Raw genomic sequence first — 25911 nt, 5'->3', positions numbered from 1 at the left:
TTCCAGATAGTAAACATTCCCTAATGTCAACCTGTGTGAAAATTCTTTTGTGATGCTGTAATTCCTATTGAGTTTTTCATCAAAGAGAAAAAGAAGCAACAAGAGTAAGTCTCAGTTTAAAATATTTATTGCAGGAGATAAGACCTGCTGGAGAGAAAACAGAGAAAAACATTTGTAATCAGTCCACTAGGTATGTGAGGTGGGGTGGCATTTACATTTAAGAAGGAAAAAATGGATAAAGTAACAAGTACAAAATGACATTGAAACAAGAAAGGGATTTGGTCTCCTTAAACAATATTGTTGCCTTGGAATAATTTGTTCTTGCATTAGAGGGAGTCAAATCTTACAGGATATTCCTACCTATCCCTTGTAGCTTTACCAAATACAGATTACTATAGAAGGTTAAACAGCTACTTTCTGCTTTTTCTAAATCAGATGAAGTTGAGCCATCTTAAACAATAATCCTAATCTGCAAGGAAAAGTTTGTTTTTCAGAGTCTCAAGCAACCTCGCTTTTTCACATACAACCCCCACCCTACAACAGCAACAAGGAAGAAGATGTTCCTATTCACAAAAGCTAATGTATCCAAGATCATCTTGGCAACATCTACTCTAAAGAAATGGGAAAATTAAAAATGTTTAACAAAGAGGTAGTTGAATTGGACATACAGTTATGGCAAAAAATGAACAACTGTTGTAAGTTTTGCTTCTGAATCAGATCTCATAAGACAATCCACGTGTAGCGCTCATTGTCTGCTAGGAATTTTAATGAGCAACCTGCAATTACAAAGAAAAAAAGAGTTAGCCAGGAACTAGTGTCCTTGCAATACACCTTTCTCCAAAACTAATTACATTATAAAGTCATCTTGGATGGAATTTTTGGAAATCTGTTATCTGAAACCAGAAACTACGATAGTAATTAACTGCTTCTTCTTCATGGGCCATAATCATTCAAAGAGATTGAATGAAATCTCTAAAAATCCAGAATCAAGACAGATGTCTACAATCTTTAACATTACGAATTTTCTAGAAAAAGTATCCTACATTTTTTTTTCATGAAGAATGTCAGAGACAGAAAGCACCAAACATTTCTTTGATTGAAAGCTGGCTATTATGTAATATTGGTCAGCCAATTGAATTTACTGATTGTGATTAAACTTTCACAAGACAGAAAATACCTTTGTGAAGGGCTTCATTGGTCATTCGGTTGACATAGCGAACACTGCTCTCTGGTACAAGCCACTTCATTACCATATCCACACAGCTTTTCCGGTAGGAGCTCCACACACTGCCACTGAGAGGCAGGAACTAGGGTTAGTTAGCAAGCCCAGAGTTCACACATGGATAATTTTGATACAGCATTTAGAATCATGGAAAAATATTAATCAACTTGCCCTCAAATGTAAGATCATCAGAACAAGTGACAGATTATTCCCTATGCTCCTTTAATTTTGCTACTATATAATAATGGTCACCATTCACTTCCATCAGGAGACATAGAATGGTACCTTTTGAAAATCTTTGCAGAAAGATTTCTGAAAATATGTCTGAGGAAAGAGTTGAAGGGCTGATTTTCATTAGAAAGGTTGCAATAGAAAAATGGTAAAAAAGAATTGAAGGATAAATATACCCCCAGAAAAGTAGTAGGTCCAACCTGTCTTACCTGGTCTGCCCTTTGACTTCTGTGAGATCACCTACACTGACAGTGACAAAGATGCCAGTATTCAGATCCCATGCCACTTTGAGGCTGGTGTGATATGTCTTTGGTCTGCAGATGATAATAATGATTAGAAGACCACCCATCCAATAAATTCAGACAGATAATATTCCTACTTATATCAACATTTCCCCAACCTTATACAATTGCTCCCAAGAAATTCTTTACTCATATAGATAGCATATCTTGTCTCCAAACATTTTGAGAATGTATTTTAATACCTGGGATATAATATTTTAAATTTCTGGTAGAACTGAAGACCTTCAGATTTGTTCAATGCTTCAGAATATGCGGAAGCACTTGGGGTTTTTAAAGCAGTTGTGCCTTTTTGCAGGATTGCAATGTTGCTTCAGGAAGGCTTGTGCAGCAGATATACAATCTTGGAAACAAATCCAAAGAACTGTCTAGCCTGGCATTGGACTCACCTGAGCTGTCCCTCTTCATCTGGAGAAGGAAATGCAAGCAGTAAGAGTCCAATATTGATGATGACTTGATTGGTTTCTGGACATACCTAAAAGACACATTTAAAAGAAAGGTTAAAAACTGAAAGGAACTTGAGAAAACAAAGGATTGTTCTTAGATCATTCACGCCCCATAACTCTCATAAACCAAAAAGAAATACACTAAGCAGGAACTCTTGAATTTCAGAATATCAAAATATAAGTCTAATTAACTCGTTGGCAGTTCCTAACACCTAAGTCAGTTTTTACTGAATGAATAACAAAATGTTTTCTTACTCTGCCCTTTTACTAGTCAGAGACCTCTCTGAAGTAATTCTCTTTTCTACTCAAATCAGCTATTCTAAAATGGCTCAAATAAAAATTTTGTGTGAACAAGTAATCCACAATAAAATCAGCATACTATTAATATCAAGGAAATGTTGCCTGTACAACCTTATTCCAAATTTTAATCTTTTTACTATTTCCATCCACATAATTCATAAAACTGTGAGACTTATAGGTCACCTTGAACAGGAAAGGTTAGAACTGGCGAGAGACAGTACCACTTGGCACTGAATACAATGAATAGTAGTCATGAACTACTGAATAGTAGTTATGCTAGAGCTTTTAATTAAAACTTGGCACTGTTGATCAGAATAGTCAACATGAAGTAAATTGGGAATATTTATCTTCTACCTAATGATGCAAACCGTGACTCAGACCTCTGCTCCACAGAAACTCTGATTTTTTAAAAAAATATTATTTCTTTGTTCCAATAAATTAGACTACTGAGAACTTCTTTAATAATAACAGGTAAGCTCAATTCAGTCAGACTGCCCCCAGAATGTCTGGATTGGAAGAAGAATGGAAGTTTTTACAGAGTTCCCACCATTTTTATTTTCTGCATTTCTAGTTCTAGATATTAAAGTAAATGTTCATCTTATTCTTTAAAAAAAACTGTGAGGTTCTTCACTAGGGAGCATTTTTTCATAAATCAGAGTGGATTCTGTCTGTCTGTCTCTCTCATCTATCTCGAACTGCAACCATGAGACTCTTACTCTCCTGAATAATTAAGTTTTACTCTCCACGATTAAATACACATGTATGTTACCCTCTTAAATATAAGCTATTTTGAGAATATATGTTAAAAGACAACATAAAGACAACATAAAATGTATATAGAAGCATCCATTAGGGATGACCTCAAATCTGCAAAAAGTCATCTCCTCTTAATTATACGATCTTGGACTGTAAAAATACATTAATTCTTAAACATTCCTATTTTAATAAGGTGTCTTCCAGAAGTAGAATATAACTCCTAGAACCCCCATTTACTGATGCAATGAACATTACAAATATGACACAAGAGGAAAGTGGTCTAACAATTCTGAGGGAGGTATGTTGGGAAAAGTCTGGTCTAGAAAACTCTCAATTTGCAATATTTTTATTTATACCATGTGACATCCTTAGGGAGTCCATTTCTACCACCTTTTAGGCAGACAGACAGCAGTTTGCCTCATACCCACTCTGTAGTCAAAAGTATTGAAAAACAAATAATTACAGAAATGGGACAATTTTGGGAATGGGAAGGGCCTTTATTATAAAAAATCTGGATTACATTAGAGCTATTTCAAGCTATGTTGACACTCAAAAGATGGGTAAACTTGCAAGTCAATACTCAGCGCTCTGGCTGAAGGTGCTTGTATAGTGAATAATAGCCAAAAATAATTTAAGTATGTTAAATTTATACCCCATTATTTTCAAAAAAAAAAAATCTGAAATATCCTCAGATATTTCAAATATCCTCAAATATCAAGCCTGGAGAACAGCATCTGCATTTTTTTAATGAGCCAATAAGCAATACTATAAAAGTGATGTTCTCAAATAAGGTATCATTAAACAAATTATTATATTCCTACCTCCAAGATGACAATGTCATAGTCACTGAAGGAACAAAACTGCTTGGACCATGAAGCATCATTTCGAATGACTTCATTAATAACATATTCAAAATCCAAAGTCAGCTGCTCCACTGTTAAATATTGGCCCTAGAAAAGCAGAAAGGTAGAGGGGAAGAATCTGTATCCGTACTTTCTGGCACAGCCTGCTCCTTAAATTAAAGCATTTAATTTTCAGAAAGTCATACAAATATAACTGCTCCTCTGTTTTCACCTCTAACGTTGAATCAATACTCTCTATCCCAATTCATTTTTTTCCTATCAACAAGCTATCTTGTGCAAAATCTCCACAATCTACTAGCCAGAAAAATCTGACATAACAAACAGTATAATATGAGACTACAATCTTGAATGTACATTAATTTCGCAATTTCAGGCAAATACCACTCAGGGCTTAACATTCTGCTTAAAATTTAGCATGCTATTAAGGCAACAGTTGCCTAAATATTATATTATAGCCAATATTTTTCTGGACATTGATTGATTCGCTTTTCACATACAGAATGTCTCCTCTCTGATCTGGACAGAATCAGCTTCAAAAATTATTTTAAATTGAAGTTCTAAAATTTCATTTAAAAAATAGGGGGGGGGGGTGTTTGTCTTTCCACAACATAATCAACTGAAATGCAACACAGTATATAAAAGACAAAAATATTACTTCTGAAATCCGGGAACTGCACAAATAAATAAGCTATGCTAAAGACTTTTTCCTGTTTAAACACTGAACATCTTTCAAATCTAACAGAAAAGAGAGAAGGAGATCTAGACTGGAAAATCTCTCCCATTCACATAGTTTTTGTCAAATTAATTTTAAAGTGTGTATATTTTCTGGCTACTGTCCAGCCCTTGTATGAAGGTCCCCTAACTGATAAATTACACGCCTAGTATATGCTAAGCCTGTTTAACCCTCATTTACAGAATAAACCAGAAATGCTTGGGTTCATACAACCCAAAACTATGATTAACAACCATACTAATCATAGTACATAATAAGCTGAGATGAAATCAAACTATATAATGTTTGTTAAACTGGCAGCTTAAACCAAAGACACTTGAAAATATGAATCAGAAATGTTTGAAACTTGCTGATAAACAAACCGATACAATTTAAATAATCCCTCAATGAGTTCGGGATGCCTCCCTAATTTAAAAGCACTATATTCCAACTAATCAGGGTGTTTTTTTTTGTGTGTGTGTGTAATTCAATACAATGAGATCAAACAACTGGATAAAGCCCAAAAAGCAAGTAATAAAAAGAACCCAAGAAAGAAAGTAATGAAAAAAATATTAATGAGGTCACATTTCCTTGCGAATAATTATTTAGTGGTCTAGTACTCAAACAGAGAAGCATCTCTTTCTCTCAGATCAGAAGATTCCTAGAAACGGCTCTTACCTCACAAACAGCCTTCTCCTTCAAGAGCTTCAAATTTCTTCCTAGGAGGTCTGTCACAACAAATGGCAAGGAGATTTTGTCATCCTCATATTCTGAAATAAAAATAATATAAAGCCAAGTAAAAAAAGTAACTATGGAGCTTCAAAAGAACGACTCCAAAAAGATCTTTTGCAATCCATTGAAGAATAAAAAGAGGGAGCCAAAACCAGAAGTGAATGTATTGGAACAGGGTACTTCAAAGAGAATGCATTCAAAGCATTCTTTGCCTCCCCTTTGATTATCCAAGGTTAATGTGATTATTATTCCAAAGCATCCAGTACCCACTGGGAAACCTTTTCTTTTTTTAAATCTGTTATATGAGATTTGTTTTCATATTTTGTAAATACCAATTCCATTTATTAATATTCTTGCTTTAGATAATTTATTAATAAATGTATAAAATTTATATGCTGCCTCAATCAAAGTAAAATGTCCTATCACTAGCGTACAAGACAAATTTACAAGGTATCAGTAACTTACGTTTTTAGTATTTTTGAACAGGCAAAGTGTTTGCACTGAAAAATAGAACTGACAGACTTCAACATGCAGTCGTCTACCTGACTGGCTTCATTATCAAAAATATTTATGTTTGTCTTCTGAATTAGTTCTGGCAGGGTACCATGAACAAATATGCAAAAAAAAACCACTTTCTGAATGTATTCTGAAAAACAAGTCAGCATTAATCTTTCCTACTTTCCCATTTTTAAAACATTTCATAAACTATACTGTATTGAAGAAGAATTTGTCACTGCAAACAATGATATTTAAAAAGCAACACTTACTGGTTATATGTGAAAAAAACCTGTTCCACAAATCCATCTGAATATATACCAGTTATTATTATTAAATTTATAAAACCAAATCAGACACACTCTAGTCAATGTATCACTTTGGATTTCTGCATATTCTGATTACATATTAACGATAAAAGGCAAAAATGCATACACCAAGTATTTAAATATATAGCAGGGTTAACAATGCACAGGCTGAAATTTTAGTTTTTTAGAAAATCAGACATTTTATCAGCAAAGAAATTGACTGATAGGCTGATTAAATAACAATTGTTCTCTCGTGAGCAAAACAGCGCATGAAAAGCTAGAACAAAAATCAAGGAAAACAAGATTGAGGGGATAAAACAAAGCAACTGGAAGGAAATAAGTTTTTCTCAGTTTTTTCTGACCTTCACGCATTGGAAGGCAATCCAATATTATAACAATTCACATTGGCAACAAGAGGAAAAAAGTGTGAATGCCATAGATGACCAGATGCATAAAGTCTCTTTTTAAACATCACGACTATGTTAGACAATCAGAGAAGATCAGATGTCTCAGAATGGCTACAGTCCAGAAATTTCTTCCTAGACAAGTTTTAAAATCCATGCAATACAAAAATACTGTGGTTGTCTACCATTCACACTTCACTGAAAGCAGTGCATAATATGGACTATGTTACACTAATTTAAAAAAGATGTTTCAGGTTATATGAAATAACAACCAGAGAGTCTATATACTACTAAAATTCTTTTCTGTAACTTTTAAAACCTATAACTGATACATTACCTCAATTATGCCAGCACTTAATGAGTTCAAATCAGAGCACCAAATTTGATTCTTTGCTCACATATACATAAATACATTCGGTATAATGCAGAATAACTCTTAACTGTGGATATTACTAAGAGAGTTATAAGCTACAGGCAGCAACAGGCCCAAAGTTATGAGTCACTGCTAGATCTATTAGCTATTACACAAATAGAATGCACAATTAGGATTCAAGCCATAGAATAGTTCTTCAGTGTTACATAGAAACAAGACACAACAGCAACTTTTAAATCTATTTCATTATGCTAGATATTTCAGACAAAAAGATCCCTCATGATGTTATGCTACACACCATCTGATCTTCTGCTAACCTTAATTGAAAAGGTTGGGTGAAGTGAGAAAAGAAAATTCATAGTAAAAGGTGACCCAATGAGGAAGCCATTATTTACAGCTAGGCAATTGAGATGCTGCAGGAAACATTCCCAAGGTTGGAGGAACTAGGCTTCCCTTGTTCAAAAAGAAATTCACTCAGTACGTGTGGGAAAGAGTGCCTATCCACTGGAGAATATGGAAGCATTTTCTTACTGAAATTTGGCTCATGCCTGCAAATCCTGTCAGAAATCACAAACCCACTACCACTTTCTTCCCCACACTCACCATCCTCTGTCTCGGAAGAATCGTTGGGCTCCAGGACATAACGCAGTTTGGTATAGTTCACATAGCCTGGCTCAGCTGGCAGGCTTTCCAGTTCAAAATTGGCTACGAAAGATTCTTTGGGGGAGCTCCCTATATCAGAAATGCTACTGGTTCCAGTAGACGATGTAGAACTATGAGCAACACTGCCGTGTAAGCAAGATTTCAAAGTCTTCCTCAGATCCCAAGAGCCTAAAGTATCCTGGCCCAGAGCCCCAGAGTCAAGGAGGCACTTGAGTCCATTGCCTGCTGCTGCTGCTTCTTCTATGGGTGCACTGCCTCTGGCTTCCTTGGCCCTTCGGAAGATGTCTGCAACAAATTCCTTTGCCATAGCTACAGCAGGTGAAACGTGGGTATCGATGTCTTGGGGAGGTACCGCAAGAGGCTGTGTTAATGGAGTCTCACTCTGGCAGGAGCCGTTGTCTTTTTCCAACCCTTTCTCTAAGCCTTCAGGGCAATGTGTGATAAGGGACGTGTGGTTCGCTTCCACAACAGGGGCCCGGGTCTGGCGACTCCTGTCATAAAGAATTTGGCAGAAGTTGCTGTCATCTAAAAGGAAACAACAATAAAATCAGAAGTGCCACATAATTTCTACAGCACATTTTCAAGGATTATTTGTAATATGTTGCTGACTAAATTCTACTCAGAAACCAATACATGAACATATATGTACAAATAATCAGTGTTTGGTTGTGTCAACTATGCTCTTGTCATTTTTCCCCACTGGCAAGCTGGGCTTTAGTCTGTTCTCCAGCAAAGCTTTTATAAAAAAAAAATAACTCAATAGTTATGACAACGAACATTCTATGACCAAGCAATCAAAGAAATTCAGAGGTAGATCATATATACAACAAAAGCACAATTTTTTATTTCTCTCACTGTCTTCTAAAGATCCACAATAGAGAAAACACTTAGTTACATAGACCAATTATGAAAACTTCTAGTAGCAAGTTTGACCATTACTATTCAAATTGTCTTGAACAGTAATGGTCCAGAACATACTCTGTATTAGAATAATCTTTGATTTGCAATAGTTTAGATAATTTGGGGGGAGGGGTATCACTATTAAGTAAGTTGATGTCATTCATTTTTTATGAGGAAACTGAAATGCTGCACTTGGAGATATTACCAGAGCAGGCAAGGCATGCCCATGATTGCAGTGTTTAAAAGTTCAAATGTTTAAAAACTCTCAGAGATCTCAAGAGAATTATTTATTCTGATAGAATTCCTGATTTATTCAGTTATTTGATTCTTATAGGCCTACTATATTCAGCCCATCCTAATAACAACAACAACAACAACAACAACAACAACAACAAGAAGTCAAGATGTTGTGGGACTTTCAAAACCAAACAGACAGACATACGGCCCGCAACGTGTCTGACATCACTATTATGGAAAAGAAAAAAAGTCTGGTTCATTGATATTGCAATACCAGGTGGTTCATGAATTGAAGAGAAGCAACTAGAAAAAAATAACGAAATACTGCAATTTGCAAATTGGAAGTCAAGCAATTGTGGAGGAAGAAATCAATGGTTGTACCAATAGTAATAGGAGCCCTTAGAGCAATAACCAAAGAGTTGCCTAGATACTTGGAAATTTTGAACTTATCAGACTTGAATATCCTGACTTAGCAAAAAAACCCACCTTACTTGGAACTGCCTACATACTCAGAAGTTACCTTAACAGCTCTTAGGTTCTTGGTTAGGACTTGAACAAGTTTTTACCAGCCCCAGACTATGAATCAAAAAGCTACTTGGAACTGCTTATATACCAGGAGTGTCAAACTTGCAGCATCATGTTGTCGTCACATGACATATCGCGACTTTCCCCCTTCACTAGAGTGAGGGTGGGTGTGGCCAATGCATGCTTCATCTGATCTGCAGGCCACAAGTTTGACACCCCTGCTATATATTCAGATGCTACCTTAATAGCTCTTAAGTCCTAGGTTAAAACTTGAACTGTAAATTTTTCCAGTCCCAGACTGTGAATCAAATTGAAGATTAAATCTTAAATAATAATAAACCATGGCAAAAGCAAGCAAAAATAATACCAATAGTATAGGCGTCTTGGGTGCAATCCCAAAACAACTGGAGCACCACTTGAACACCATAGGCATTGACAAATTCACCATCAGTCAATTGCAAAAGTTGGCTTTACTGGCAACAGCCTCCATCCTGCGACGATATCTGTAACACCATCAAACATCTACATCTGCCTATCCCAGGTCTTTGGTAAGGACTCAAAAGGTGGACAAAAATGTCAAACCCAGTCTGACTGTTCAATAAACAACAACAACAATAATAGGAGGATGATTTCTCCTATTCTACCATATATTACAATATTAGACAACACTATATAAAAAGTAGAGACCTTCAAGTTTCTGGGTTCTATAATATCCCAGGATTTGAAACGAACACCTAACAACAGAACCATTATTAATAAGGCAACAATGTTCTCTCTGCGTCAACTACAGAAGTTCAGATTGCCCCAGGATCTGTTGATTAAATTCTACAGGAGAATTATTGAATCTGTCATTTGTTCTTAACTGGTTTGGTAAAGCAACAAAACAGAACAGGTATTGACTTCAACAGATAGGACTGCAAAAAAACCCAGCTGTAACCAGTCTTCCTTCCATTGAGGACCTGTACAGTATACATACGGTATAGTATGAACCAGAAAGAGGGCTGAGAAAATATCTACAGACCCCTTGCATCTCGGACATAAACTATTTCAACTCCTCCCCTCAAGATGCCATTATAGGGCATGCAAAACAATTAGACACAAATACAGTTTTTTTCCCTTGTGCCATCACTCTGCGGATCACCTAATTACCACAGTACTGTCTTATGTCTAAGGATATTTACCCATGTAGTATGGCTGTATTACTATTCTTCTTCTCATCTCTTCTACTAGCTTCTACATTGGTATCTTATGCTTATATACTTTGTTGTTTGTATATACACTGAGAGCTTATGCACCGGGGACAAGTTCCTTGTGGTCAGTGGTGGGTTTCAAAAATTTTTGGAACCTACTCTGTGGGTGTGGCCTGCTTTGTGGGAGTGGCTTGCCAGCCATGTGACCGGGTGGGAGTGGCTTGCCAGCCATGTGACCGGGTGGGAGTGGCTTGCTGGCCTTGTGACCGGGTGGGAGTGGGATGTTAGAAGATCCCAAATGAAGTTAGAAAGGCTGGGTCCCAAACCTAGCTGGCTTAACTGGGATAGGGGGAATAGGGGGTAGAGGTTCACCAAGGACCCTCCTCTCCTTTCCCCCCCAAAAGCAGAGGGCATCAGTATTTAGAGGGAGGTCTTTCTCCCAACTTCCCCCCTTTGGGTGTCACTCTTTCTCTCTCTCTCTTCCTCCCCCCCCCCCGTTTCTCTCCCCCCTTTCCTTCCTCCTCCTTTTCCTCTGCACTGTTCCCACCAGTGAGCCATTGGGGGGACGTCAGAGGGAGAGAGAGACGGATTGAAGGGTGCAAAGAGAAACCCATTTTGAGAAGCCTCCATTCCCAAAAGATACTTGAAAGATTCCCCACCTAACTCAGCGCTGTTTTCAATGGGAGGCTTTTCCCCCTCGCAGTTCTATCCCTTCCCAAAAGATCTTTGAGAGGGGAACGGAAGGATTCCCCACCTCACTCAGCGCTGTTTTCAATGGGAGGCTTTTCCCCCTCACAGTTCTATCCCTTCCCAAAAGATCTTTGAGAGGGGAAGGATTCCCCACCTCACTCAGCGCTGTTTTCAATGGGAGGCTTTTCCCCCTCGCAGTTCTATCCCTTCCCAAAAGATCTTTGAGAGGGGAACGAAAGAAGGGGAAGGATTCCCCACCTCACTCAGCGCTGTTTTCAATGGGAGGCTTTTCCCCCTCGCAGTTCTATCCCTTCCCAAAAGATCTTTGAGAGGGGAACGGAAGGATTCCCCACCTCACTCAGCGCTGTTTTCAATGGGAGGCTTTTCCCCTCGCAGTTCTATCCCTTTCCAAAAGATCTTTGAGAGGAGGAACGGAAGGATTCCCCACCTCACTCAGCGCTGTTTTCAATGGGAGGCTTTCCCCCCTCGCAGTTCTATCCCTTCCCAAAAGATCTTTGAGAGGAGGAACGGAAGGATTCCCCACCTCACTCAGCGCTGTTTTCAATGGGAGGCTTTCCCCCCTCGCAGTTCTATCCCTTCCCAAAAGATCTTTGAGAGGGGAACGGAAGGATTCCCCACCTCACTCAGCGCTGTTTTCAATGGGAGGCTTTTCCCCCTCGCAGTTCTATCCCTTCCCAAAAGATCTTTGAGAGGGGAACGGAAGGATTCCCCACCTCACTCAGCGCTGTTTTCAATGGGAGGCTTTTCCCCCTCGCAGTTCTATCCCTTCCCAAAAGATCTTTGAGAGGGGAACGGAAGGATTCCCCACCTCACTCAGCGCTGTTTTCAATGGGAGGCTTTTCCCCCTCGCAGTTCTATCCCTTCCCAAAAGATCTTTGAGAGGGGAACGGAAGGATTCCCCACCTCACTCAGTGCTGTTTTCAATGGGAGGCTTTTCCCCCTCGCAGTTCTATCCCTTCCCAAAAGATCTTTGAGAGGGGAACGGAAGGATTCCCCACCTCACTCAGCGCTGTTTTCAATGGGAGGCTTTCCCCCCTCGCAGTTCTATCCCTTCCCAAAAGATCTTTGAGAGGGGAACGGAAGGATTCCCCACCTCACTCAGCGCTGTTTTCAATGGGAGGCTTTCCCCCCTCGCAGTTCTATCCCTTCCCAAAAGATCTTTGAGAGGGGAACAGAAGGATTCCCCACCTCACTCAGCGCTGTTTTCAATGGGAGGCTTTCCCCCCTCGCAGTTCTATCCCTTCCCAAAAGATCTTTGAGAGGGGAACGGAAGGATTCCCCACCTCACTCAGCGCTGTTTTCAATGGGAGGCTTTTCCCCCTCGCAGTTCTATCCCTTCCCAAAAGATCTTTGAGAGGGGAACGGAAGGATTCCCCACCTCACTCAGCGCTGTTTTCAATGGGAGGCTTTTCCCCCTCGCAGTTCTATCCCTTCCCAAAAGATCTTTGAGAGGGGAACGGAAGGATTCCCCACCTCACTCAGCGCTGTTTTCAATGGGAGGCTTTTCCCCCTCGCAGTTCTATCCCTTCCCAAAAGATCTTTGAGAGGAGGAACGGAAGGATTCCCCACCTCACTCAGCGCTGTTTTCAATGGGAGGCTTTTCCCCCTCGCAGTTCTATCCCTTCCCAAAAGATCTTTGAGAGGAGGAACGCGTCGAGATTCGGCCATCAGTGGGGGGGGGGGGCAGGGCCCTCCCTTGCGTTCCTCGTCTTCCTGGATGGCCCCCGGAATCATCGGGCAGGGTGGTGGCCAGGGTGGTGGCGGGGAGTCAGCCCCGATGCAAAAAACACCAAGGGGGCGGGGCAGGAAATCACTTCCGGGTTCATTCTCCAACCGGATCGTGCGATCCGGTAGGAACCCACCACTGCTTGTGGTCCAACCACACTGCTACCTCTTCCTGGGGAAAATGGTTTAAGGAGTTGTAGGCAGCTGCCATGTTTGCATTTTATGTAGCCAAATCATATTTTTGCCTCAATTTTTTTAAAAAAACCTAGAGTTTTTTTTTTTACTAATATCTTGAATCAAAAGCTGAAATCAACTCCAAATTGCTGCTTCAGTGGTACAGGCATAAACTCTAATCTTCATAAATCTAATTTTCTTGGATAGTCCTACTTCACAAACACTAAATTATGGTTTGTTCATTTTTATATCTTTTTAATACCTAATAAAGTCCTTCTCGTCGTTCCAACTTTACAGTTGCTTTTAGCACATATAATTAATTTTAATCATTCTATCATTTTATGTTTTCGGATTGATAGTTATTTTTACTATTTTCTTAATTACTCTAAAAACCCGTTAAAGTAAAAAGGTAAAATCTGCATTAAAAAAAAACATAGAGAGAATTCAGCCTGATATGAATTCTCTTTCAAAATATATTCTATTTCATTGTCAGCTGGTAATATGGAATTTTTATGAGGGATTTTTATTGCTGCATGAAAAATAAATATTAATAACACTGGCTAAATATTGGGACTGTGCAAAGTATTTGGATGAAGCATTTCACGGCATACAGCAGAACAAACCAAGTACCTCTTTTAAAATTCTGCATCTTCTGCATGGCTTGCCTAGCTGATTTGGATACCGTCTTTGTTTGCCCCTGTATGTGTAAACAGGTAACTATTTCACTTTCTTCAACAAAAATGCTGTTGCTTTAATAAGTTGAAATGAGGTGCTTTATTTGTGCTGTTGCACATTGGGAAACGCCTCATTCAAAAGTTGTACATAATCCTAATAAATATAATGTGCAAAGAAAGGATCAAGCATATTACAAACACTAAGGGTTAAGCTAAAGTTCTAACAAGAAGATATGAACTGATAAAGGTATGAGTCCTCTTTCTTCAAAAAAGGGAAAAAAGCCTAACACTCAGTAAGCTACGTCATAAAGTGGGTATTAATTCAGAATCAGCAGGTTCTAGCAAGAATTCATAAACAGGTATCTCTCTCTCACACACACATATGCAAATACACATAAACACACTTCCACACTCCTGTACCTGATGTATGCACAGAAACAGCACAGGCAACTAGAGAATAGCTGGTGTTAAGCAGCACCACTTGGTCCTTCTTGAGTTGGAATGCTGGCTGAAATGTGGGGAAAGGATACACCACCTGGTACTTCATGTGCAGCATGAATCCATGCTGCAAACATTTGGCATTTGGGTCACCTGAGAAGTATATGCAAGGGAACAACAGAACCAAGACAAAAAAAAGCCTCTCATCAGTTGGGAAAGGACTCCTTAGGCAGGGTTTACAATTACCCATTTTTATTGTTGAATTAAATTTCCAAGTTAGGGTAATAAGCATATTGCACAATTCACATAACCTAAGTTATGGTATCATGCTAATTCCCTAAAATAAGATTTTTGAAGCCACTGATAAAAAGTTCACTTATAGTTGCAGGTAGTCTTTGACTTACAACCATAATTAGCATTGGAATTTCCATCTCCAAGTAATGTCTTGGAGTGGCATCAAGAGACTGTAGTACTTAACAACAACAATGCTAGGATTCCCAGTTGCCATCATAACCCCAGATGTGCAGGTTGTTAAGTGGGAAGGCATCCCAGATAATGAGTATGAGGTGCCGAAGAGGGAAGGAGGAGACCTTGGGAGGTTTAGCACAGACAATACACAAGTTGTGGAGTGCTGTAGTGTTCTGTGAGTTCAGGGAGGCTGGGGAAAGAACATGCTGCAACTCAGGGGAATCTCAGGACATCGCAGCTCTGGGGCTGCAAGACCGTAGCACAATGTGAAGCTACAGCTGTCCCTGGAAGCCTCAACCACCCCAGCCCAGCAGCTCAAACCCACCAAGTCCCAGGAAGCCCCGGCAGCATGGAAACTGCACCCTGGAAAGCACAAAAGAGCTTTTTGGCACACTGGGGCTCTGGGACTGCAAGAAGCCTCTGAGCTGAAGCGCAGTGCAAGGCTCAACCCCAGTCCAGTCCCAGCCACAGTCAACTATACTCCAAGGCCCTTGCTGCCCTGTACTCCAACCCCCTAGCAGACCTTTGCCATTTTCCTGCTTTGGATGCTGATAAGTTGTGCCCAGAGGGCCCCTCAGGAGATAGCTGCTGATCATCTTCCCCAGTTCTCATACGGAAATCTCAAAGCATGACATAGGGGAACAAATCTTATGCAGCCAGCAGTTGCCTTGCAAAGGACCGGACCAGGCTCCTTATTATTAGCGAAAGAAAGAAGGTGGCAAAGGTCAGTAACATGTCATGGACTATGGAGTGCAGGGGACAAAAGGGCAGAAATGGGAGGGAGATAGGTTGGTGGGGAGCACTGAAATGCCCCTGTAGTTTAAGTCCGGGTTAGCTGCCAAATGTCTGAATTTTGAATTTTTGGCACTGAAAACGGCCGTAACATCTGGAATTGAACGTAAGTCCCTTCATTCAGCACTGCTATAACTTCAAAGTCACTGAACAAATAGATCAGAAATCAAGAACTACCTGTATTCCTAACGATTAACAGTGTCATAAAAATATTGTTTCCCTCATATCTGAAAAACTGGAACTGAGCACAAATATGAAATGTTTTTAAATATTAGACAATAATCATCTGATAATGCATTAATCCTACCATTTTTCTCAGTTTCTTTATACTTCTTTGTCCTACTTAAAGTTTTAATCATTACCTTCAAAATTATTTGAAGGGTAAAATAAGGGTAAAAAATTATCCTCTGTTACTCATGTTCAACTTACCTGGATGTGCAATGGCCATGTCCTGGCAACTGGGACAGTACATAAAAGGAGGCATAGCCACTGTGCTGATGTAGATATCTCTATGATTTTCATCACTCATCATCATGTTCATCAGGAGGCCATTGGCCGAACGGGTGCTACCAGGACGAAAGAAATAGTGGTCATTCTCAGACAAGTCCATTTACATTTTTGCATTTGTGATTTTTAGTTCTGGCTTCCAAACTGAACTCCAAATCTGTTTTTAAAAGTACCTGGCAGACTTCCAATCCCTCAAATTAATCCTCAATAGATTCAATGACATTTGTTTCTAATATACAGGAATACTGATTTAATCACTGGTAACAAAAGGTTGCGGTGTTCTGTTAAATTCCTAAATTTAATTCGTAACAATTCAGAAAGTGAGAGATTATTTGTATTCTGCTAAGCTTCAGAGTAATGTCTGTCCCCCAACTTTTCAAGTCAGCATCTAATTTCCTAGATATTTATCATTTATAATATGAAACAAAAAGTTAATTTAGAATGCCTCCAAACAGAGTAAGTCTGCGGAAGGATATAGCAGATAAAGGTTTCAAACTCAAAGGTTAATTTACTAAAGAAGCATACTTGAAACCAAAAACGATGACCTTGGAGGAATCACTGGGCCATTCACATACAGTCAAGTAAAGGTCACTGTAGATTTCTTCATCCTGGAATAATCGGACTTGGCGGACCTGAAGGATCAAGAAGACACTTATTAGAACACAGATGGACTTTGAAAAAGGATGATTAGGTTGTACAATAACTATCATAAAAATAAACCTTATTAATCTGGAGCATTAATTCGAATGTGCTTTATGGTTCTATAGCCCTGTATCAGAGAATTAACTGTTGCCAAATGTAACTAGATGAAAAAGAAAACCAAACAGTAAAAGACATCTAATGCAACCTATTATGGCTAGTTAGTTAATTAGCATTTGCCAAGATTATGAAGCAGGGTCAAGCTCAATCTGACTAGATGAAGTCCCTGATCTACTCATTAGCAAACATTCAAGGGTAGATTTTCTTAATGAGAAAATGAAGCAATACTATCTGAATCAAATACAGACAGAACTACTTTGGGAGCAAGAGCAAAGAGAAAGCAGGGCTCCATTATCTGATTCTTCTTTTCTTTAACCATCACCTTGAAGTTCCCACCCTGACAGATAGATAGACATTATCATGGTTGAACAAAATATTTTCACTCCATTTGCAGGAGTCTTTGAATGTCGAGCTGTTCAAAGTATATTTTGGTTTAACTGAGAATATTGTTTCAGAGGTGAATTAATATGTGTCTGATATAAATTAGATTTTAAAGCTTTCTATATTGGTAGGGATGGCTATTTTAAATTCAAATATTATCAAAATATCAACTAGCAATTAATCTGGCAATTAATCCAAGGATCAGGCATAATCATATGAAATTATAATCAATATGGTAATATGACAAGAGCCAGTTTGGGATAGTGTTTATGGGGCTGCCCTAGAAACCCAGAGACTTTGAGCTAAGCCTGCCTTAAGCATGAAAGCCACCTGGATAGCTTTAGGTGAATCACTCTCTCTCAGCCCCACACACCTCACAGGGTAGTTATTGTGGAGAAAATAGGAGGAGAGCACAGTAGTATGTATCTTCAGTGCCTTGACTTAGTTATTAAGCAATAAAGGATTAAAAAATCAAACAAATAAATAAAATGGATGCCATTAAAAAAAATTAAAATGGTAAGTGATCTAACCTCTGACAAAATCTTGTTTGTCTGAAGAAACTGACATGCAGGCAGCTTTGCAAGATTTAGGCATTTGGTTTTAATTTAATTTTTTACTAATGCTATTGTTCAATAAACTAATATAATAAACTATTTATTACACTAAATTAGTACATACGTGGAAAGACCAACATACAGATGACTGAAATTGATTTATATTTTATAAAAATGCTAAAGAAGTTTGTGATTATTTTTGCTAAATTGGATTGTTACATCCAATGTAATTTGTATAGTCTTCAGAAATGTTATCAATCTAATTTGGCAAAGCTAAAACTATGATTTACATTGGTGAAAAGTGGTATTGGAAGGAAAAGTATCAAGCACAAATTCAGATAGATAGATGAAAATCTAGCACAGGATCCAGCATTTAGAATATGCTACAGCTGTGGCTTTATATCAAGGTATCTGAACTGCCTCTTCTCACAATTAGCTGTCACCAGAGGTTACAATGTTACTGCCCCCCCAGCCCCACTTCCTACAAGATGGTGATTTTCCTTAAAACAAAACAAAATTCAAGACCATAATGATTTACTCCTGCAACTGGTTTGGAAATTATTTTTTAAAATCAGTTTTTTCAGAATTATTCTTCAGAACTGAAGAAGCTTATTGGATGAGAAGCAAAAAGTCTTCAAGCAAAAAAACAAAGAAAGTCCCGTTGCCTATTGAAAAAGCACCTTTGGAAAAACCATGACCTGGATGACTGAGAATCTCCACAGAAAGAATCATTTTATTTTATAATATGGCAGATATACAGAAAAGAAGAAATGTAAATCTACTAAATGAATTGGAGGGGGGGAGGGACAACAAAATATTATACTTTAAAAGTTGGAGTAAAAGCTATGCATGTTCTTATTTTGAAGATGTTTCTCTTTGTAATTGTTCTTTCTGTGCTATCTTTAATATCAGCTACTATGACGTTTAATCTCCTCTACATATTTTGTTTAAAATGTAACCATTGTCTAGTGTAATCCAACATTTTAATCACTTAAAAACAATGTTTTTTTTAAAAAAATCTTTGGTAGTGCTATCATCTTCTAGCAGCTTATTAATTCAGTATGTGCAATTGCTTTCTTGATTATCCACCAGAAACAAGGCTATAAACTGCAGACATGAGGCATTACCATTTGTTTTTCTAATATGACATTCAAATGTTTTTGTTAGACAAACTGAAGCTCTTCATGCCCGCATTTCAATAAATCAATATATGATGGTCACTAGGAAACATAAAACTACCTAATAGCAAAAATCCAGCAGGAACATTCCGCACAGGGTGGGTTACGACTGGTACGGCCCAGTACAGGCATAGCGGTGCCTGCTGGGAGCACCAGGTACTGTTCCAATACGGTGCTCCGGAGGGCCCACCTGCCTCTCCGCTCTCCTTACCTCTATTTGAGCTGACCAGGGCATTTGTGTATGGCGCCTATGCAATGCTCCTCTGGAGCGTTGTGGGCGGTGGGTACGGATGTGCGTGCTGCACGCGTGTACGTGGGGGACACCCAGCGCCATTGCAGCGTACCAGTTGCAACAGGATCTGGAACCTACCACTGATTCCGCACCTGTACATGTTACTACTCTGCTCTTCTCATAGGTCAGAGCATCCAAATCAGTGGTGGGTTATGACCGGTACACCCTGGTACGGATGTACCGGTGCCTGCTGGGAGCACCGGGTACCATTCCGGTACGGTGCGCCGGAGGGCCCACCCGCACCCTTACCTGTATTTGAGCTCTTCTGCGCTTCTGCGCACGTGCCCAGAGCGTACAGCTCCTGCGCGATGCTCCACCGAGCAGCTGGAGTATCGCGGAGCATTGCAGGAGGTAAGGACGCATGCGCACGCTGCGCACGTTCATGTGGTGGACACCAGGCCCCGTTGCACCATACTGGTTGCAGCAGGTTCCGGAACCCACGACTGATCCAAACATTTTATACAAGTCCTCTCAAAACTCCACACAAGGTTTACATTTGCAGCTTCAGTGCAAAGAAAAGCACTCAGTTGTTTTAATTCTTCTACCATTTGAGCTGTTTGAATTTTTCTTAGAGGAAAAATTAAACTTGTGCTTAATACAAATGGTCAAACTTTGTAAATGTATGAGATAGATATCTCAGTCAAGTATATATAATGTGTAGTGCAGTCCATACCATTTTTAGTTTGCTGTGAACATTGAACTCCCACCAATAGAGATGGTAGATGTAAAAAGAGAAATCGTCATCTCCACTGCTGCTAGTATAAGACAAGACGTATCTCCCACACTTAGAGAACCCAAGGAAAATGTGTCTGCAAGGCAAGAAAAGGCAAGTCAGGGTGAAACTGTAAGATTTTCAAACAAGCAATGTAAATGAAGAGTTAATTATCTTACACCAGGGAAAATAACTTAATCCATAGCAAATTAAAAAAAAAAAGATTTAAATATAAACTTACCCTGCACATAGGAAATGTTCATCAACAATGCTCTTCAGAGACACACAAACTCTGGGTGGCAGCTTACGAAAGAGACGAGGTGACAACTGACCACTGATCTGTAAACAGGCATCAAAAGTTCTCAAATACATACATATTCCCTTTATGCCATACTAACCCAAATTTTATTATGATCTTTGACCAGCATATGTACATATATACACACACACATCAAAAGAAATGAAAAAAAAGATTAATTTATCCATATATCAAACAAATTTGAGCAGAAATTACAATGCAACAGAACACATACTCAATGGAAATCACAGTGATAGTCGTTCATGGGAGAGATTTATTTATTTTGGTATTTACAATCAATGATTCCTAAAAGGAGTGCACTGAATCTAGTCAGAACAAATGCCCTGCAATGTCCATGCTTAATTAGGGACTGGGAGTAATCACTTGTATTGCGTGTAAAAGACAATCTCCAACATTGAGGCTAAACTAACATCTCGTTACCATTCTGCGTCTAGAATATTTCTTTCAATGAACTTTTTGCCTAATCATATCCCATCCTTTATATTGCCTTATTAGATATGCCATAGGCTGCAAGTTTTTCTCTGATAGATATATTCCAAGTAGATTGGAAATTATCCTTGTTTGCCAGAAATGTCAGATCTGTTAGGTTAAACAGTGATTTTAGCCCATACTTAAAGGTAACAATCTAGATTCTGGCTTTTATCCTTACAATTCCTAGTTCTAATTTTAATGTTGCCTTTGACAACTTGTTGACATGCTTAATCTTAAAAATGTGGACTGTCACTTCTATGCTGCAGCTAATTAAGTAGGGTCCCCAGCTGAATTCCATATAATGGTGGTATCATAATTTTAACCTCAAACAGTTTTAGTTGAATGTAGTGTACACCTTCAGAGGAACAAAAGGACAGCAAAGTGATGCCACTCTTTTGAACAACCAGGTATGGGACTATGTCCTGATGAATGAAAAGTAACTCCCAAGTAGTCAAATCATTTGACTTGGTCTGTGTTACTGCCTTTAAGCTGCCTATTATGAATTTTAGGTCATTTGTTAAAGCCATAATTTTTGTTTGTTGATATTATAAATTTTTCTTTTTCATATTGTTGAGCAAACTATCCCTATACATCCCCATCAGAGATAGTGACCAAATAACATAAAGGAAAGGTGTATATTGAAGTTGCCTTTGTTGATACATTGCATAAGTGAGTTTACATATAATTAAAAATTGACCTCCTCTCCACTCACACCCCTAACTGTGAAAGAATTAGTAATAAAAAGACAAAAATGGAGATCCTCTTATTCAAGAATCACTTACTGACGTTAACTCAAAATGCATTCAAGAGTAGTGAAAAAAGAACATCAACAAAGTGGCAAGTTTTACAAGTTATACTATACTACTACTCGCAGCATAATTGTCTATGTTTTTTTTATCCTACATCTAAGTATGCATATAGTTCCTACACTCACACAATCATGCCTAATAAGTTACCCAGAGAAAAATAATAATTTGACCATAATTAATGACTGAATGATTGAACTAGGTTGGAGTTTTGCTGGTTCAAGTGCAGCTCTGAAGGTATGTCCACAAGCCCTTTTATTTGAGACAATCTACAATGTTTAAAACAAGATCTCAATTAGAATGAAAAAAAGAAAAAAATGGACATCTGGGAAACAAATCAACATCATCTCAAACACACACCAAGGGCCTACCACCCAATCTAATCCAAAGCCTAGATTTTAAGACCTGTTTGAACAATGCTAGGATACAGCCAATACAAATCTTTATGAGTGTAGCTCATACAGAAGAGGTGATACATGATCATTCCATGGCATGCCCATAAGTGCTGTACTGCCAAATTCTGGGCCAGGTTCAGCTTTCAAGTAGTCATCAAAGAGCAGCCATGCATTACAATAGTATATAGGCAAAATGACTATGAAAAGATGACTATCTTGGAGAGCTACCTGATCAAGAAATGGGAATAATTAATAATAATTACTTATTATTCTATAAATAAATCTATAAGGAACTCTTCCTGACCACAGCTGCCATTTGCTCTTTAAGTAGGAATTGAGTCCAAAAAAACCCCCCACCCAATATGTGCACCAACGCCAAAGCAGTGCAATGCCATTCATGACTAAAGATGGAAAATCTTAAATTCACAGCCACTCTATCTTGCTGGGATTGAGATTGAGTATATTTGTCTTCATCTAGATCCCCACAGCTGTCAAAGACTGGGAGCATACCTCAACAGCATTATTTGGTCGCTTACAAGCCATCTCTTTCCCAATCTGAAACATGAATTGAAGCACATCCAAATTATCCATTTCCTCCAAGGCCCTCTGAGGTTATAGCTTACTTTTTCAGCAAACCTTCCAAGAAAGGGAAGGTTAAAGACTTGACAAAAGTTGTCCAGAACAGTTCAATCCAGGAGTTGTCATACCACTGCTTCCTTCAAAGTCAGCAGAATTATCACCATCACCTGGAACTCAATACTACTATATAGTATTGAATACCAATAAGCAGGTATTAAGTCCATTTCTTCAGGAGTTAAAGATTAAAGTATGCCCAAATAACCAAGCATCACCTCTGCAAGCCTTGCCCAGTTGGAGTCCAGGTCTAAGTGAATATGAGTGATTTTATCCACCAGAAAACTATTATTTACTGTGGCTATGCACATAGTCTTATGGCTCATCTTTTCTCAGTAATTGGTCACCTTAAAAACTACAATCATCTGGCTATGATTGAACACAACAGCAGCAGAAAAACACTATTTTGCAACTGTTAATGCCACAGTGTATTCCTTGATATGGACTTTCATTCACTCTTTGTTTTCTTCCAATAGTGCTCTAAGCATTTTTTCTAGTTTCATTCCCATTCCTCAGAAAACCAGGAGCACCACCAATAGGATCAATGCACAGTTTGAGGCTGCAGAAGAGCAATCTCATCCAAAACATCAAATGTCCATTTCGGCAATAACTAGAACCTCAACTGAACTGTCCACTAGATCCTCTGGGAAAAAACAGAGGGAGGGTGCAGTGGTGATAGGTTGAAAAGCAACCAGATAATAAGACCCTATTATATAAGAACTGACTGTAGTTGCAACATAATCTGCCAGCACCAGATTATGTTGTAATGCACCAACAAAAACATCACATTGTGTGCAACCCCTGGCACACATTGGGCCTTCAATTATTAAGGGCACACCTATGGCTGCCATTAAACCCTGAACCGCTCCAGATTCAATGTCGTCAGGGAGCAAGTTAAAGTCCACAAAACTTGTTTGGAGTTGGGCAGTATCAAACTGAATACATAAACAAATGCTTTGGGTACTCCACTGCCAGCCAACTCAGCAACAGTTCAGCCAGGGAAGCTGGTAGAGCAGCACAAATCAAACTACTGCCTGGAGCCCAACTTAAACTACAATGTCTCACATCTGGTTAACAGCAGAGCAAAATCTCTGAAAGCCATTAAGACATCCCAGATGACACTCACAACCCCAATCGGTTTTTCCTGGGATTTCAGCAGGCACTAAACTTGAAAGCAAGGTGGGCATATCTCCAAGAAAACTCCCATCTTGGGACCACCCAGGAATTAATCAACATGCCAAACTGGTCGCCTTATTCATGATCAAATTCTAAATAAAGGTTGGTTTGTTACATACATAGCTCATGGCTTACAACAGCATTCAGGGTCCAGGGGCACCAAGGATCCAGTGACCTGGCATCCAAAACTATTTTTGCCACCTGCCCTCAGATTTCCACCATACTGGGTTTAACCTGCCATGACCTTGATGGAACCACCACAGCTCTCTCCTCCCTCTCCATCCATCTCCACCCTGCACTCATCCTCATCCTCCTCCCGGGGCCATGGAACATAACCAACTACCCCCCCCCTCACCTTCAAATTCCTCCAACAGATCGTAGGGACCTCCCCAGTTACTCCTGCACCCAGCAACGGAGGAGGCGCCACCTGCTTTGGTCAACCTACCAACCTAGTCGCACCTCCTCTTCACGGCCCTACACAAAGATAAACCGGGGTTTGTCACAGATCGTGGTCCCAAGTCAAGGCCCCCTCCTCAGTTTCTCCAGTCAGCGCAGCAAGAAAAGTCCGGGGAAACAGAACCCGGGACCGAGAAAGGAAGGAAAAGAGCAGAGAGGCTGGAGGGCTTAGGGGGGCAATGAGCAGCCGCTCACCCCGACTTCGCTCCCAACTTCTTCCCGCCGCCCCTCGAGGACTTGGTGCTGTGGATTCTCGTGGGAGAACCCAGGCGCCATCCCGGTGCCAGAGAGCGACTCCGGCTGAACCGCCGGCACCAAGCGGGCACGAGCCACGCAAGCTGCTTCCACCGTAATGCTCGAAACGGCTTTATCGACGCCTTCCTTCTTCCGTCCATTCCACCCTGGCCATCTCCCGCCTTCTCCTCCCTGAAGGTATCCTTCCAGCCGCAACGCCCAGCCGCATCCATCCCTTTCCATTGGCTGTTCCCGCTCACCTTGATGCGCTCCAGCTGCCTTATGACGTGCTCCCGCCGAGCCCCGCGCCCCAACTCTGCCGAGCCCCGTTTTCCTCCCGAGGCGGCGCCCCGCTCCGATTTCGAGCTCGGCGCCATTTTCCTCCACCTCCTCTACCGTTCGCCGCTACGGCCCCCTCTCCTCCCTCGAGTGAGCGCCCACGCCGACGCTATCGCGCCCTTGCTGATTGGCCAGCCCTCACACGTGACCAAGCGTCAATTTAGAGCTCGCTCGGAACTTCATTTCGTCTCTCGGTTGTCATTGGTAAATATAACTGTCTATCATCCACGGTCCCTTCCTGCTCCCACCTCACAGATGAGAGATGTCACAGTTTAAGCGCTCGCTCGCTCGTGCCAGATATTTCTCTGGATTTCGATTGGCGAAATTGCCTTTCAGTTTCGGAAGGGAAAGCGAATGGGGCTACGCCTCCCTGAGTTTTCAGACGCTACGCAGGGTAGAAAAAGACATAGAGAGGGAAAGTATTATGTTGCCGTAGTAACGTGATCACTGGCCTGGCCTGGCCATCCTGTCAAGCAAGGACCCCAGCAAGAGTGTACTCTGGACTAAAAATCAGGACGTTATTGAGTTCTGTGGTATTAAAATGTGCTTCTGTGGTTTCACATGAGACCATATTAAACAAAATAATGGGATATGGACCAAATATTCACGCACGTTAGAGAGCGAGTTTAACCTTCTGTAATTTAATCTTGCAGAGAACCGGATGTTTACCCAAGCCTTAAATGCCGCAAAATAGATGGTAAACCGTTTGATTCTCCTTGCTTTGCATGACTTCTATTTAATCTGATCTTCATGGTAATTGTGTAATCGTTACTTGCTTTAACTTGCTCTCTCTTATTTTATGGACCTGCTTCTATTTGTGATGCCATGATAACATCAAAGATTATAAATGCTGACACAAACTTCCTAAAGCTAACCCATTTTATATTAGTTGTTTAAGTGTATCTTGTACTGATCTGAGTGCCTAAGGTAAATCACAGTAATTCTTTGTATTAAAAATATTTATTTCTCCCAAACTGCCCAAGCTCCCACTTGATTATTGTAAACAATGAAGCTAGCTCTTCTTAGTCTAAATAGATATGTGTTCTTAAAAATGCATATAT

The 25911-nt window shown here is 39.7% G+C and overlaps 1 protein-coding gene across 2 annotated transcripts; it reads right to left on the bottom strand.

Moving 5' to 3' along the window:
• Positions 1-111: 111 nt before the first annotated feature.
• On the bottom strand, positions 112-25064 carry DCAF15 (DDB1 and CUL4 associated factor 15). 2 transcript variants are annotated; one of them, XM_081938845.1, is made up of 13 exons: positions 24772-25064; positions 20263-20360; positions 19983-20118; positions 16671-16777; positions 16068-16204; positions 14361-14531; positions 7745-8329; positions 5508-5599; positions 4076-4204; positions 2142-2227; positions 1663-1767; positions 1178-1293; positions 112-776 (listed from the first exon to the last, which is right to left on the bottom strand). In XM_081938845.1, exons 1-13 carry the CDS (start codon positions 24886-24888, stop codon positions 721-723), a joined length of 1935 nt encoding a protein of 644 aa, XP_081794971.1. In that variant the 5' UTR covers positions 24889-25064; the 3' UTR covers positions 112-720. The 2 variants fall into 2 exon arrangements, with proteins under 2 accessions (XP_081794971.1, XP_081794970.1); XM_081938844.1 differs by lacking the exon at positions 24772-25064 and adding an exon at positions 24473-24756.
• Between the last annotated feature and the right edge of the window lie 847 nt (positions 25065-25911).

This window comes from Natrix helvetica, assembly GCF_964273705.1.
Source record: "Natrix helvetica genome assembly, chromosome: 1".
NCBI lineage: Eukaryota > Metazoa > Chordata > Lepidosauria > Squamata > Natricidae > Natrix > Natrix helvetica.
This window is presented reverse-complemented; position numbering and strand designations above follow the sequence as displayed.